The following is a 15644-nucleotide window of genomic DNA, read 5'->3' on the forward strand; positions in this document are numbered from 1 at the left end:
TAGATTTTGTCAATACCCTATCAAATCTACTTTATAAAATAAAGTAAGTCTACGGCCATGCAACCCTGAACAAGCTCAATCCCATCTGATCTCAGAAGCAGGGTCGGACCTGGTTAGTATTTGAATGGGAGACCACCTAAGACCAGGTGCTGTAGGCATCAAAAATAAAATAAAAAATAATAAGGGATTGTAAGCTGACAAGGTCCTTGCAATCTGTGAGGTCAACTAGGGTTGCCTCTCCTTTAAAAAATAAATAAATAAAATAAATATTCACCAATAATTGTGCTTCAGAAGCAAATTTAGAGGAATTGACTCAATAGCCACCTTTCTATATTCTCTCTCATGCTGCCTGGCCTTGTATGCTTCCCAATATGCAGCATTTTATTTCCCTATGGCTAAGGCTAATGTCCCATCATTGAACTGAGAGATGAGGAAAACATTCTGGTTAAAAATGTCACCAACAGATACTCTTGACAAAACGAAGAGCTCAAAGTCCATGTGTCACTTAGACCGAGATTTAATTACTTGTAGACCAACTGTCTAAATTGTTTATGTGGGAGAAAAGTTATACCTTGCATAAGCCATTTATTGAGTTTGCCTGATATATGCAGCCAAGCCCTATTCTAAATGATACAGTAATACCGGGTAAACTCCATCTCTGTAGCTCTGATGAAGATTTCTAAACTGATATGGCCAACTTGACTAAGATCTGTGGGGTTGATTTTACCAGCATGACAGTGTTGCACATGCACTGATGTAAGGCTGACTTGGGATCAAATCTCAGTTCCAGCTTTTCTGCTTTTCAGCTGCCTGGTAGTAAACACATTTGCGATTAGAAGAACGAAATCTCTCTCCAGCCAGAGGCTGAGCAGAAAGGAGGGCCCTAATCTGAGAAGTTATTGCACCTTCTAACGCAATAGTTTCATAGTTACAGCCAGAATGTGTGTGTGTGTGTGTGTGTGTGTGTGTGTGAAGGAGCTGCCATTAAGGAGCATGAGATCCACTTACAGCACTTTTCAAAACAGGGATTCACAAATGTGTACGCATAATACACAATAGTCAAATGGTAGAAATAACCCACATCCATCAACAAATGAATAAACAAAATGTGGTAGATACATACAATGGAATATTTTTCAACCATAGAATGGAAGTAGTTCTGATACATGCTATAACATGGATGAATCTTGAAAACATTATGCAAAGTGAAATAAGCCAGACACAAAAGAACAAATATTGTATGATTCTACACATATAAATAGGTAAATTCACAGATAGAAAGTAGAGTAGAGGTTACCAGGAGCCGAAAGGAGGAGAGAATGAAGTTATCGCTTAACTGCTGTGAAGATTTTTGAGGAACGGGGTGATAAAAAAAAGTTTTGGAAATGGATAGTGGTGTTGGTCACACAGCACTGTGAATGTAATTAACTGAAGTACGCACTTAACAATGTTTAGAATTGCAAAACAAAAACAAAAGCAAACCAAACCCAAACCAAAAAGAAGACGTGGATCAGCGATGAGCCAGTTTTCTGATTTCTGGCTGGAATAAAAGGGCATAACTGAAAAAGACGAATGTACAAAAGGAACTTAATACAGCTTTGCATGGTCATGTGGCACACGCACTGCAGTATCAGTGTGGGAGCCTCTCGTTGGGGCAGTTGGAACATGTTTTCTTTTTTCTTTTTTGGATTTAGAGATGGTATCACCTCTGAGAATTAAATTTTATCCTTTGGAAGAATGTATGTGTGCGTGAGTGTGTGTGTATTATTCCCTGGACAATTGGATGAAAATATGGCAAAGGCCATCTCACATCTGAGAGACAACTTGAAGGGATGGGATTCCGCATGTCTATACCCACCGTGGCTTCTGCAGAGGAAGTCGGAGTCTCCTTCCCTCCCTCCCCACCATCTGTGTTCTATGAAAGGGAGCGCCAAGGGTGACTACCATTGACTACCATCTATTGGCTTTCTGGTGCCCTGAGGAATATGTTCAGAAATATAATAATTAAGACTTGGAGAAGTGAACATCTAGAGAGGAATGGGTCATTGGTTGGGAATAATTCATGATAATAAGAGGCAGAGTTTCCCTGGGAAGTTAGCAAGGCCAGGAATGGGGCGTAGGCAAGAGCCGGGAATGGGGTGTAGACGTGAGCTGGGCCTCTGTGGAGAGCTTAATTCTTTGGAAATCTTCTCCATTTAAAAACCATAATGATCTATTAATTTATATGACTTTTCTCACATGTATTAATTTCCTTCTGTTTCTCCAACGTCTCAGTACCTTCACAATTCAATGTGGTTGTATTGAAGTAAAATGAGATGTCTCGTTATAAAGCGTAGTGGGGGTTTATACCACATCATGTCCCGTCCGCTCCCTCCTACAGAGCCCTGGAGAGTGAAACAGCATCATGCCATCTTTCTGGGGACCCACGGTGGAACTAAGAAGAATATGCAAGAATCGGTCACCATGAGCACAACTCAGGAGCATACAAGAGACTTTGTCCCCATAACTAGTTTTCTGTATTTGTATTTGTGTTTCCTGCTTACTTTGTATTTTAAAGTGCTTAGCACAATGCCCAACCGTACTAAATACCCAAAACTATTAGCTTGGATTAACTCAATTTAGAAATTCTCCTTAACGTCCTGGGATTGATGGGATGAGGAGAGAAGGGGCAAGGCAGATAAGAAACTCTAAATTTCTATAGTTTAACAAAGGATGGAATTAGAAAGTTTCTAGTTGGGGCATGAAATGCTGAGAAGCAGTGAGCACTCTCTCTTCCACAATCCAATCATCGAAGAATCTTAGACTGAGAAGGGGGACAACAGCTCGTCTATTACCACCTCCCAACCAGTGGTCCTTTCGTTTATCCCTAGGCCAGTCAGGTCTCTTGTTATGTGATGTATACTTTCCTTTCACAGCAGACATCAGTTTTGATGATATATTTACATGTTCAATTACTTGATTAATGTGTTTTTCCCACTTGGATGTAAGTCCCATAAGATCCCATTGATTCTTTCATTCAATAACATTTTCCACTGTTTACTATATACCAACATCGTGCTAGGTGCTAGAGGTATCACTATGGAGGGGCAGGGAATGACGGGGGAACAGACAAAAATTCCTCCCATCATGGACCTAAGATTCAATGAAGAACATAGATAATAGAGTATTTTAAGGGATAAGTGCTAAGGACAAATATAAATTAGGAAAAGGAGAAAGTTTTTGGATGATGAGATATAGTTAAAATTTTAGATACAGACACTAGAAAAAGCCTCAACTACAATATAAGGTATCAAAACATAACTATATATATAGGGAAAGAACATTCCTGGCAGACTATTCAGCAAGTTTAAAGGCAGAGGCAAGAGTGTGTGTTCTTACTGTAAGCAAGAAAGAGAGTTGAAGATGATGAGCTCAGACAGGTAACACAGGAGCAGATGGCAGAGGGTCTCGTGAGCCATTGTAAGGATGTTGGCTATTATTGAGAGGATGAGGAGTCACTGAGAGTTTTGACAGAGTTTTGACATGACCTAAAATGTTTTAAAAAGGATGACTGATTATTGTGTGGAGACTAGAGTAACTGAAAAGGGTGGAAGCAGAAGACCAGTTGGGAGGCTAAATGCCATACTGCAGGTTGCTTGGACTTGGAAAAGTTAACAGGATTGGCTAATGGATTGGGCATGGGATTTAAAAGGAAGAGAGCAATCAAGGAAGACTGCCAGGTTGGCCTGAGCAATGGGAAGAAATGGCATTGCTACTGAGGTAAGGAAGATGATAAGAGAAGCAGGTTATGTGCTGGGAGAAGAAACAGGTGTTCAATTTTAGGCATGTTTAAGATGCCTGTCGAACTTTCAAGTGGAGATACTGAGGCAGAAGTTGGATACGCTTGCCTTGAATTCAAGGGAGAGGTCCAAGCTAGAACCATAGATTTGGGAATCTGTGTAGATGGTATTTAATACCTTGAGTCAGGAAGAGAGCAGGGACCCTAACTGCTTTGCTCACCATTGTACGCCCAGCACCTGGCAGTTTCTATTATGTAGTAGGTAATAAGTTTCTATTGAATGAAATAGAATGCCTAAGGAGTAAGATAGGAGGAGAATCCAAATCTTTAATAGACCACATTATATGAGGGTAGGAACTTCAAGCCCCTCATTTAAAAGCCCAACCTGTTTTCCAAGTTCAACGCAGTCGTTTAGATGCCGATTCTGTCTGACGAAATAAACAAATTTTTATTGTTTGAGATGCTACCACTTCTGACTTCAAATTAATAGATAGCTTTCGTGAGAAAGATGGCTTATGCAAAAATTACTTGTGTATAATTATCTAGTCTTCTGGCAATTCTTATAACATAATCAGAAAGAAAAAAAGAATCAGTGGCTTGAGAGGCAAAATTTCTATGTCCTAAGTCCTATATAACTGACTGAGATCATTTGCTCAGTCACAAAGCAGGAGCTGTTGGCCCTGGTCTCTACTGAGATTCAGAGATATTATGTAATTGAAGGAATAGATGCTTTTAGCTCTGGAAACGAAAAATACTATTTAAATAAACATTACTATTATTTGCTTTTAATATTAAAGGTCTTACTTGTTACCATGATTATAATCAACAAAGTATCTACTACTACAGTCTCCTTCCTTATCTTTGGTGCCTGTGGAGCATGAACAGGGCTTTAAGAGAAGCAGCTCTAAAGGAATCTATACATTAAGCAGAGGGCCATCAATCATTTTACCCATGTGACTCTGCCTATGACAACCCCACCCATCTTCACTGGACCCAAACAGGAGGAAGGCTATTGGGGTACCTGGTGGTGGTGATGCTATAGGGGGAGGAGCCCAAAAGAGTAAGCTCAAATTTGAATGTATGGGACCAATGAACTCTCAGTCAGTGAAGCAGCAGTGCTTGAAGCAAGCTTTCCTTGGCCTGAGACATTCAGGGAGCCACGAAAGACACCATGGAATCCACAATGGACAGGTAAAGAGGCAGTTTCCTCATGGGTGGCTGTGCTGGCTTTTCTCTCAGAGTAAGCCTGAGTAATGAAGATTGGTACCTATTCCTTTCTCTCCTCTAACTATCTGATTCACAAGATCTGCCTGGTCAATATGCACATTTATTTCTCGGGATCTGTATCACCTTCTGTTCAGGTCTTATATGCTGTCTGCCTAATTCTCTTTCTCTTTCCTTCTCATATTCAAAAGAACTTTAATATACCATGCATTGACTTGTTCTGAGATCTGTACAGCAGTTGGAACTAGTGTGTGGTAATATTAACATAGCAAATGTTTAGAGACTCAAATCATGAAAAGGAATAGCAATACTATACTAAAAACAATAGTGATTGTAATAATAACTTCATAAATACTCATCTATAAAAACCATTTAAAGGTAAACTTTTCCTAGGGAGACTTTACTGAATAATTTAGTTAGGTAGTAAGGAAATGATGTTATTAAATGCCAATATTCAAAATTAATTACTTGAAAGTCACTATAACTGTGTCTATTATAAGGGGAAAATTTAGTCAAGCAAGTTATTTAATGTTGTATGCCCAACTGTTGGGCAGTTAAGGGTGTTTTTACTCTTTACCTAGTCTTTCAATATGGCCAAATTTACTTTTTAAATGTGTTCTGCAAGATTTTCACAATGTCTTCATATGCAGCTTATGTCAGTTAAGTTACTATTCCAGAACTTATTCTATTCCTACTTTTATACATTACTACTAATGTATGAGAATGATGCCTAATCCATATACTTTACCTCAATTTAATTCTTTCACAAAGAATTGACACTAGAGTTAAGATTTTTTAATGGTAGAGTAAATGTTCTTCAGAAAACTTTTCTAAGGGCAGAAATGTTGAACGTCTTTACCATTTCAATGAGATTTTGAAAACTAATCCGAGGTATAAGTCAGAGATAAATAAAGGGCTCTGTGGAGACATTTGTATAATGAAATGCAAAGCAGTGGTAGAATCAGTGTTGAAATTCAGAGAAAGACAAATTTAAAAAAGGAGGAAAGATGCGATTCAACAGGAGAAAAAGGGAAATATATAATTATCATTAAGGAAGATGATAGCTGCAGAGAGCATTGGTGATGGCACACGGCCAGAGAGGTTGACTTTGTCACGACTATTTTTAACCCGTTTGTCTCTGATTAGCAGTGCTGGGGATGCAGCCAGTGTTCTGGCTGAGGGAGCACAGCTGTTCAGACAGCTGTCAACCTGTAGGTACGAAAAACTGCCTCTGCAAGTCCTTCGTATCCAGAAGAGAAACCAAGAGAAGAGCAAGGTGCTAGAAACAGGCTTCTAGCTACAGCTGAAGAGAAGTGATGAATGGAGAAAGTTAATGAACAGGTTACAGTCATGCAATTCACTTCATTGAGACTAGTAACTTCTGACAGAAACCGTAAAGAACTATTGAATATTCAGGCGGAGTAGGAAATAACAGTCCCTATGTATTCCGTTACCTATGTCATGTTCTATAATTTTCAGAACACTTTTTCTTCCTCATGGTAGCAGGACCCGGCCACACTTCCTGCAGTGTATGACATAGTAATCCCTCCCCCGCCCTTTCTCATCCATATAGCCCAGACGAGGAGGTTAAATGTAAAAAAAAAAATCTGGTGCAAGATGATGCTTAATTTGTTTAAAACTGACTGGGCCCCAAAGAGAATTTTTTCTTTCTCTTCAATATTATTAAGCACATGTTATAAATTCAGTTTACATATGCTATGGGTTTTTATTTGCTAAGTATATAACAATAGTAATAGTAACCATGGAAGTGCTATGGCAATTACCACAATAAATTATTGTCCTTTTAAAATAACACCAATTATTATTAGATCTTTGTTAGCATCCATTCGCGATTCCTACTAAAAATGCATTTGTAATCTTACAATAATATGATTGGCTAATTTTTATATTATTTGACATATATAATGTATATATTGGTGATAGATCTAGTTTTCTGCCTCAAATTTTATACTTTTAAAATTTTTATTTATTTATTAGGCGAGGCAATCCTTGGTTGACCTCACAGATTGCAAAGACCTTTTCATCTTACAACCCCTTATTTTTTAGTTTTTTATGCCTACAGCATCTGGTCTTTCTAGGTGGTCTCCCATCCAAGTACTAACCAGGCCCAACCCTGCTTAGCTTCTGAGATCAGACTGGATCAGGCTTGTTCAGAGTGGCGTGGCCATAGGCTGCCTCAGGATTTAAAGCGTATTCCAATAAGCTTCATGCATGTGAAGTGAGACATTTAAACTGAGACAGCTGTCAAAAGCTCTTGTCCTTGATTATCTACTTAATAATGTTGATATTTGGGTACTTAACTGTTAAATTTAGGGCCCATCACATGTATGACAATATTAAAATATCATTTCTCAACATGTGTCCACACAAAGACTGGTTGGTACATGAATCTTTGCAGGAGCCTTATTCACAATAGCCCTAAAGTGGAAACGAACCACGTGTCCATCAACAGGTAAATGAAAAAAATGTGCTATATCCATGCAATGAAATACTGCGCAGTAATAAGGAACTAACTACCGATATGAGCAACATCATGAATGAATTTCAAAGTCATTGTGCTAAGTGAAGGAAGTGAAAGAAGTCAGACACAAAGGAAGAGATGATATATGATTTATATGAAATTCTGGGACATGAGAAGTAATTTATAGTTACAGAAAGCAGATTAATGGTGGCCTAGGAGATGGGAAGAACTGACTGAAAAGATGGATGAGGAAGCTTTGAGGGAGGGGTGCCCTGGAAATGTTCTGTATCCTGACCGTGGTTGCAGTTTGGTGTGTTTACATCTACCAGTATTCATAGAATTGTACATTTTAAATGGGTGAAGTATGTAAATTATACCTCAATGTAAAAAAAAAAAAAAATGAAAAGAAGTTTCAATTCTCTCGCCAGCAAACCGTATTCAAATTCTTGATTAGGTGTTATTTTTACAAATTGTTTGCACTTCTGCCCACTGCCATTAGATGGCAGCATTATCTCTACGAATTGGATAAATACATTTAAAAAAAAAAAAAAAAAGACTAGGGACAAAAATCAGAGACACTATTAGAGCTTTGGGGATCAACCACACTGTATAGCCTGTGTTATGTTCACAACAGATAAGAAACGTGCCTTAGCAGAGAGCATTTCCACAAATTCAATTCAATGTAGTGCTTATTCTTTGCAAGACACTGTGCTAGCAGCTAGGAAACACAGAAGAGGTCCAGGCCCTGTACGTGAACACACCGTAATACTTAGATTACATTGCTGAGTTAAAAGAGCAGAACACAAAATTACACATGAAATCAGTATAATCAAAATCATGTAAACACGTGCTCATAAAAAGACTAGAAGAAACAAGTTTTAACAGTAATTGTCATTAGACGTTCTTATGGTTGAACACATAACATCCCAAATTTTTAAATTCTTTAATATTTTAAATTTCATAACTGTCTACTTTTTTGTTTTTTTCAAATTGACAAGTCACGTATTACTCTTACACTGTTAAAAAATATATTACTCATAAAGTGGCATTTTCTGCCTCAAGACACAGAAGGTCGAATTGGGGAGACAGAGATATCAGCAATCCATTGAGAACAAAGGAGGAAGGCTTTGAGAGAGAGGAGTTGGAGAACAATGAGAAACTACAGGAGGGGTTTTTGTTGCTGTTATTTGATTTTGCCTGGCAATTTTTCTATAGCGATTATGGAAAAGGTCTCACTAGAAGAGTGGAAACTGTGGTTAGGCTTTGAAAGATTGTGTAGTTTATACCCAGTGGAAAAAAGGTAGAGAAGCACTTAGTCAGGAGAAGGGCCATCAGCAAGACACCTGGAAAGAAAAAGGAAAGAGGGTTGGTACCAGAGGGGGCAAGTACTAGGAAAGGAGGCTAGAAACGTGGATTGATGTCCACATGTAAAAACTGGCCTAAGTACCTCATTAAAGAATTGGGAGTTTAGCCTGTGGGCAGAGCGAAATCCTTAGGGGTTTTTCAGCATGGGAATTTTGGTGAGATCATTCTGGTATAGCTCGGATTAAAGCCAAGAACAGGACAGAGCAGGTACAAATTCAAGAGATGCTTGGAGGTTAGGATCCATAAATTTAGATCATTAATATGAGGAGTGAAGAAGGAGAAGAATTAAAGATGATCCCACACTGTTGGCCTGGTTAACTGAGATGGAAAAGTCAGGAGGAGAGGCAGGACAGTCAGGACAGAGGGCAGTTTAAAATCTGTTTTGACCATATTAAATTTTAAGTACCTGTTGGGCATTTAGGTAGGGAGTGCTAGCAGAACCTGAAAATGTACTTATGGGACTGAGGAACAAGTTTGTCATTCTAAGTTATCAGCATCTAGAAGACAACTGTGGGAGGAGACTGTCCTGTGAGCTTGTATGGCTTTGGGGTTCTTGCCATTTCTCAACTGGTCTTTAAAATAAGCATGGAAAGGGAGTTTTGATGGATTCCAAGCTCCATAGGTCTCAGGCTTCCAGCAAAGGAAGCAAGAGCATCTCCAGTTTGGCCCAAGTAATTATAGATTTAAAAACAGCTGAAGGAAATCCAGGAGTGACCAGAGGATAAGCTATGCTTCTGCATTTTTCTCCCTCCTCTCACCCACAGCCTCCTGATGAAGAGGAGGAAGTTTCTTTACCATTTTAAAAACGTCCGCTGGGCTAGGGGTCGTCATGAGACCTACCTGTGCTATGTGGTGAAGAGGCGGGACAGTGCCACCTCCTTTTCATTGGACTTCGGTTACCTTCGAAACCAGGTATCGACATTTGCTGCCCAGGCAATTAAAAGCTAAACTGTGGGCACTGTTAGAGCCATTTGCCTGTGGATGGCACTACCTTCATTCTGTTTTGCGTGTGTCCCCACTAGATTCCTCAGATCCTTTCTTACTTCCTTACATGTCCATAATAAATGTGCCCCAAAGGATGTCATTTTATGTCCTCCCTAACATGCTGGGCACATTAACGCCACACCTTGCTTCAATGCCAGGGATAACTGCCCCCAGACTTTCCTCCCCTTTCCCCAACATCCAAATTGCCTTTGAGTTTAAGGAAGAGATCAAAGGTAAAAGCCTTCTGATTTGGGGGAATCTTACCGGCTCATTCAAGCTAAATTTTAAACGTGAAAAACAAGTTGTGTCTCTGGAATTTTTTTTTAACTAAGGAAGAAAATTTAAGAAAAATGCTGACTCAATTCAGTTTTCCAAATGGTTTCTATTCCCTCCTGTTCATCCAGACAAGCCATTGAATACATACAGCATGGTGAGACCCAGAAAACAGAGAAGCCTCAATGGGTCGATTCATTAGATCAATCTCTAGCATCTAGAAAACCAGAGAATTGCATTCCCAAGAAACTTCTTCACCAAAATCCAGATGTTTTACATAAGCTTCTGCCAACGAATATTTCCTCTCTCATTACTGTGGTGACATCTGGTCTTGGTGGAACCCCAGGAAGAACCGGCGGGCGGGATGATATTGTCTGGCTCACTGTGTTATGTAAATTATGTCACTGCAGCTGTCTTACTGTACTGCTCTCTTTCCTATTTGGTGATATGACACATTCTAACTATAGAAGGCTTTGCTGTTACCAACCCTTTACTTCCCTCTCGTGTAATCCTCACAACACCAGGTTATTTTACAGATAAGATTAGAGACTCAGGAATTGAGCAGAGTAACTTGTTTAAGTCACATGAGAGATGATGCCAGGAAATAGAACCTAGGACTTCAGATTCTGAGATTCATGACTTCTCTGCAATGCTAAGTGGATTTGCTATAGCTCACTACTCTGATCATTATTACAATCACAGGGGTCAGACAATGAGCACACATTATTTAATTGCTCTTTGTCCATAGCAGTGCCTACTACTCCTCTTACAGTCCTCACCTGTAAGCCTCACCATAAGCCATCTTACCTCTTCTAGCCCTTCCCAACATAAATTTTCCTACTTCCACCTAGTGGCCCAGTGTATTTCTACAATGTTCCATCACCAGGCACTTCCAAGCCATTTTCCTCCTCAAAGGCTCAAAAAGCAACTTGACAAGTCAAATCTCTACCCAGATGGTGTGATGCCAAGCCCTCCAAACTCAACTCATTTCCTCCTCCCCATTCCTCAGAAAATCCATAGCCTTTCTCCACTCTCCAGAGCCAAGGGTGCAAAGAGTTTTGGCTTACCACTGTGCTTTCATTAACATAAAGACAAAACTGCAGACGCCCTAAAAAAAAGATAATTGTGGGAGGGAGATGCGTTAATGGCTGCAGAGCTACCAGCACCACAATACAGGTCAGGAGACATCAGCTGCGTCCTCCACTCTCCCCCAGTCAGGCTGCCACGTGGAATTGCTGTTCCTCCGCTACATCTCTGACTGGGACCTGGATCCTGGCCGGTGCTACCGTGTTACCTGGTTCACGTCTTGGAGTCCCTGCTACGACTGTGCCCGGCACGTGGCTGACTTTCTGAGAGGGAACCCCAACCTCACTCTGAGGATCTTCACCGCACGCCTCTACTTCTGCGACGGCTTCAAGGCTAAGGCTGAGCCCGAGGGGCTGCGGCGGCTGCACCGCGCCGGGGTCCAAATCGCCATCATGACCTTCAAAGGTGTGAGAGGGACCTGTCTGCTGACCCTGGGCAGCAGCTCTCCTTAGGGATTATGAACCAGACTGAGAGTCAGGGGAGAAACCCAAGGGGTGGGATGAGGGAGCGTTCTAGTTCACCTTTGGAGCCCAAAATTATTAGCTAGAATTGGAGAAAAAGAATTGATGACTTAGACACAAGGCTTTAGGGAACATGAACATGAAAAAGGGAGCGGGCATTTCTTTCTTTCCTCTAGATTTGAGACCTGAGCTATCTAACCACGCCCCACCCCCACCTCCTCTTTTAAAGATTATTTTTATTGCTGGAATACTTTTGTGGAAAACCATGAAAAAACTTTCAAAGCTTGGGAGGGGCTGCATGAAAACTCCGTTCGCCTGTCCAGACAGCTTCGACGCATCCTTTTGGTAAGGGGCTCATTGCTCATTTCCTTTCTCTCTCCAAAGTCTTTTCCTGGAGCTACTTATGTTCCCTTTTCTTATATTTCTTACATTCCCATTTTTGTGTGTTTGTGTATTAATCACTCACTTTTCCTCCGATGAAAACCTTATTTTCTCTTTTTTTTTTTTTTTGTCGTCCTTTCTCCTTCGATTGAGTCTGCTCTGCCGTTGTTTCACAATTCAGAGCCTTCTGCTAAGATGCTTTTCCCTCCCGCCCCCTTTTCTCTCTCTCACGAGTCTTTGTTTTGCGAGACTCTCCTCAGGATTTATTTCCCTCCCAGTAAAATTCCTTCGTCTCCTCTTGCTATCTCCCCTTCTTCCTTCCTTCCAACGTACTTTCTTCCACGTTACGAAGTCAACCACTCAATTTATTTCTCTTTCTCTACAGCCCCTGTATGAGGTCGATGACTTACGAGATGCATTTCGTACTTTGGGACTTTGATACCAACCTCCAAGAATGTCACATGCAATGAAATATCTCTGAAGATAGTGGGTAAAAGAACGGTCCTTCAAAAGTTGTATTTTTTCCTCAACTCTCAATTTCTTAAGAGTTTGGAGAAATAATGTTTATATATATGACTTTAAATATATATGTTGAAAATAGAGAAGGAACACAGACCCAACAGGATAATAATGCTGCAATTGGTGCATTTATAATGCAACAATGCCCCCTTCTGGGAAACTACAGAACTGCAAGGTCTGGGAACGGAGAAAGCCTAAGGTAAATCTGTATAAGCTCGGTGAGGTTAGATGTTTTCATAATCAGTATCTTTTATTATTTGATGCATTCTGAATTTTCAGTGATGTCAATGATAAATTTTTCTACTTTTTTCCTTTGGGGTTCACTTTCAAGTGAACAAACTTCCTTCAGGCTGTAATTTATAGCCTGATGAGAGAATTTGGGTGATTGTAACCCCAAGCCATCTCTTCAGAACATTCAATATCCAAGCATATGCCGTGTTTTCATTATCTGAAGCATGTCTTTATGTTTTTACATAAGAGGATTTTTTTCTTGGTTTGGAATATGCATGGTCGCCTTCAAGTTATTTCGTAATTAAGAATCTTAAAATGAATATGAAGACCTTGAAGATGACACCCATGAGTAGATGCTTCCAGTAACATCTAGAATCACACATCTTTTTAAAGAAGTCCTTAGTTTAGAAACCACAACCAGTCTAAGGCCGTTTCACCCTGTCCACACTTGATCTTGTCTGATCTCGGAAGCTAAGTAGGATCGGGCCTGGTTAGTACTTGGATTGGGAGACCACCTAGGAAGACCATGTGCTGCAGGCAATTAAAAGAAAAGAAAGAAACAACCAAAACTCCGAATGTTTGGAAGGGAGTGGCTTGAATATTATTGACAAGAGAAAAATCTATTCTCTGGTATGGGTTTTTTAACCTCAGCAATGTTAACCAGGTCACAATTTTCTACTTTTTGTACATATATGATGCTTCTCTCAAAGAAATGTTCGCTATATAGGACAGTGTAACAGAAGAGAGGGAAGGATGACAGAGAATTGCAAGGAAATAATGTTTTATCCAGCAAAATGTAGGGAAATAACATGGCAGAGAGTGCCTATCTGTCCCTAACAACTATCTTTGACTGTGAAAAAAATATTCAGAATAATCGTATCACTGCAGTTATAACCCAGCAATCCTTGTAATGCAGATAAACAGATCCACAGAAGTTGAATGCACAATTGTATTGTTTTAATCTTATTGTATATGTTTGTGAAAGAGTTAAATATTAAAAATCCTTATTTCATGTATCCATTCATACTTTATATAATGCTACATGGTATCTACTTTTGTTGTAATTTCCTTTTCAGATATATTGAAATGGATTCCTTAATGTCTTATAAATTTATACTTTTAGAAATGATTCTAATAACAAAGTATATAATTGTAACATAGTCAACATTGTCATAATATTGCTATGAAATCATTTTCTTAATTTTTAGTAAATTTTTCTCACACACAAATTTTTCTCACAGCAAATTTGATTCTGGCTTATTTCGATCAACTGAATAAATGATAAATAACTTTGGAAGTTTTGGAGATGAAATGCTGTATAAATTCTAAAAATGATTTATAAAAAGTTAAGTTAAAAAGTCAGTATGCTGGAATAGACTTGAGAGTCCAGATATCAGCTCTTTCATCTATGTTCAATTTCTGACAAGGGTGCCAAGACCATTCGATGGGAGAAAGAATAGTCTTTTCAACAAATGGTGCTGGGATAACTGGATATCCATATGCCAACGGACTAATTTGAGTCTCTACCATATACCATATATAAACATTAACTCAAAAGGTACCAAATATCTAAATGTAAGAGTTAAAACTATAAAAACCTTAGAAGGAAATATAGGCAGAAGTGTTTGTGCTGGGATATGATAACAGTCTTCTAAATGGCACCAGAATCACAAGCGACACAAGAAAAAAGTAGAGAAATTAGACTTCAATGAAAACTTTTGTGTGTCAAAGGACAGTGGCAAGAAAGTGAAAAGACAACTCCCAGAATGGGGGGAAAAAAAGTTTACAAATAACAGATCTGATAAAAGTCTAGTATCCAGGTTATGTAAAGAACTCTTACATCTTATAATGAAAGACAACCAAAATTAAGAATGGCCAAAAGACTTAGACATTTCTCCACGAAGATTTACAGATGGCTAACAAGCGCATAAAAAAAATGCTCAACATCCTTAATCATTAGGGGAATGCCAAGCAAAAACATGAGATACCTCTCAAAACTACTAGCAGTCAAAAAGTAAAAACATTCAAATGTCTATTAACTGATGAAAGGATAAACAAATGTAGTATATCTATACAATGCTATTTTATTCAGTCATAAAAAGGAATGAAGGATTCATATATTGAAACATGCTATGGCATGGGTAAATCTTGAAATCATTGTGCTAAGTGAAATAATCTAAACTAAAAAAAAAAAAAAGCCACATATTATGATTCCATTTATGTGAAATGTCCAAAACAGGTAAATCCATAGAGACAGAAAGATTAGTGGTTGCCAGGGGCTGGAAGGAGAAGGGAATGTAGTAACTACTTAATGGGATGGAGTTTCTTTGGGGGATGATGAAAACGGTTTGGAATTCAATAGTGGTAATGGTTGCAAAACATTGTGACAGTACTGAAAACCACTGAACCGTATACTTTCAAATGGTTAAAATTCACATAGATGTGAATTTTATGTTGTGTGAATTTAATTTCATTTTTTAAAAAGTCAATGACTTTGGAGTCAGGCCACCCTGAATTTGAGTTCTGGTTCCATACAACGATGGGCAAGGTATTTAACCTGGGTGAAGCCTTAATTTCCCATCTATAAAGTGGGTACAATAGTGTTAACTTTTCATGTACATATGGTCCCCAACATAATTTTTTGACTTATGATTTTCCACCTTTATGATGGTGCAAAAGCGATATGCAATTCAGTAGAAATTGTACATCAAATTCTGAACGTTCATCTTTCTCCGGGCTAGCAATATGCACTATGATACTCTTTCATGATGCTGGGCAGCTCCCAGTCACCCACGCAATTACAAGGATAAACAACAGATACAGTGTACTGTGTTGCCAGCTGCCAGCGTTTTTTGAATAT

The 15644-nt window shown here is 39.0% G+C and overlaps 2 protein-coding genes and 1 pseudogene across 3 annotated transcripts in view; 1 reads left to right on the forward strand and 2 right to left on the reverse strand.

The window, feature by feature from the left end:
- Positions 1-15644, reverse strand: part of RIMKLB (ribosomal modification protein rimK like family member B) — a 91937-nt gene that overhangs the window by 73795 nt on the left and 2498 nt on the right. The window lies entirely within an intron of this gene.
- AICDA (activation induced cytidine deaminase) lies at positions 4866-12974 on the forward strand. 2 transcript variants are annotated; one of them, XM_016128040.2, is made up of 5 exons: positions 4866-4969; positions 9614-9761; positions 11321-11597; positions 11883-11998; positions 12420-12974. In XM_016128040.2, exons 1-5 carry the CDS (start codon positions 4950-4952, stop codon positions 12471-12473), a joined length of 615 nt encoding a protein of 204 aa, XP_015983526.1. In that variant the 5' UTR covers positions 4866-4949; the 3' UTR covers positions 12474-12974. The 2 variants fall into 2 exon arrangements, with proteins under 2 accessions (XP_015983526.1, XP_015983525.1); XM_016128039.2 differs by lacking the exon at positions 12420-12974 and having other exon boundaries at positions 11883-12133.
- Positions 7077-7195, reverse strand: LOC118614499 (annotated as a pseudogene).

Source organism: Rousettus aegyptiacus, unplaced genomic scaffold (assembly GCF_014176215.1).
Source record: "Rousettus aegyptiacus isolate mRouAeg1 unplaced genomic scaffold, mRouAeg1.p scaffold_m13_p_2, whole genome shotgun sequence".
In the NCBI taxonomy this organism is placed as follows: domain Eukaryota; kingdom Metazoa; phylum Chordata; class Mammalia; order Chiroptera; family Pteropodidae; genus Rousettus; species Rousettus aegyptiacus.

What these genes read in the sequence shown, in the direction of transcription:
- AICDA (XM_016128039.2), top strand. Translation starts at nt 4,950, where the DNA reads ATGGAATCCACAATGGACAG. An exon ending in TCGGTTACCTTCGAAACCAG is followed by an intron (nt 9,762 to 11,320) that starts GTATCGACATTT and finishes ACTCTCCCCCAG; the next exon opens with TCAGGCTGCCACGTGGAATT. An exon ending in CGCCATCATGACCTTCAAAG is followed by an intron (nt 11,598 to 11,882) that starts GTGTGAGAGGGA and finishes CCTCTTTTAAAG; the next exon opens with ATTATTTTTATTGCTGGAAT.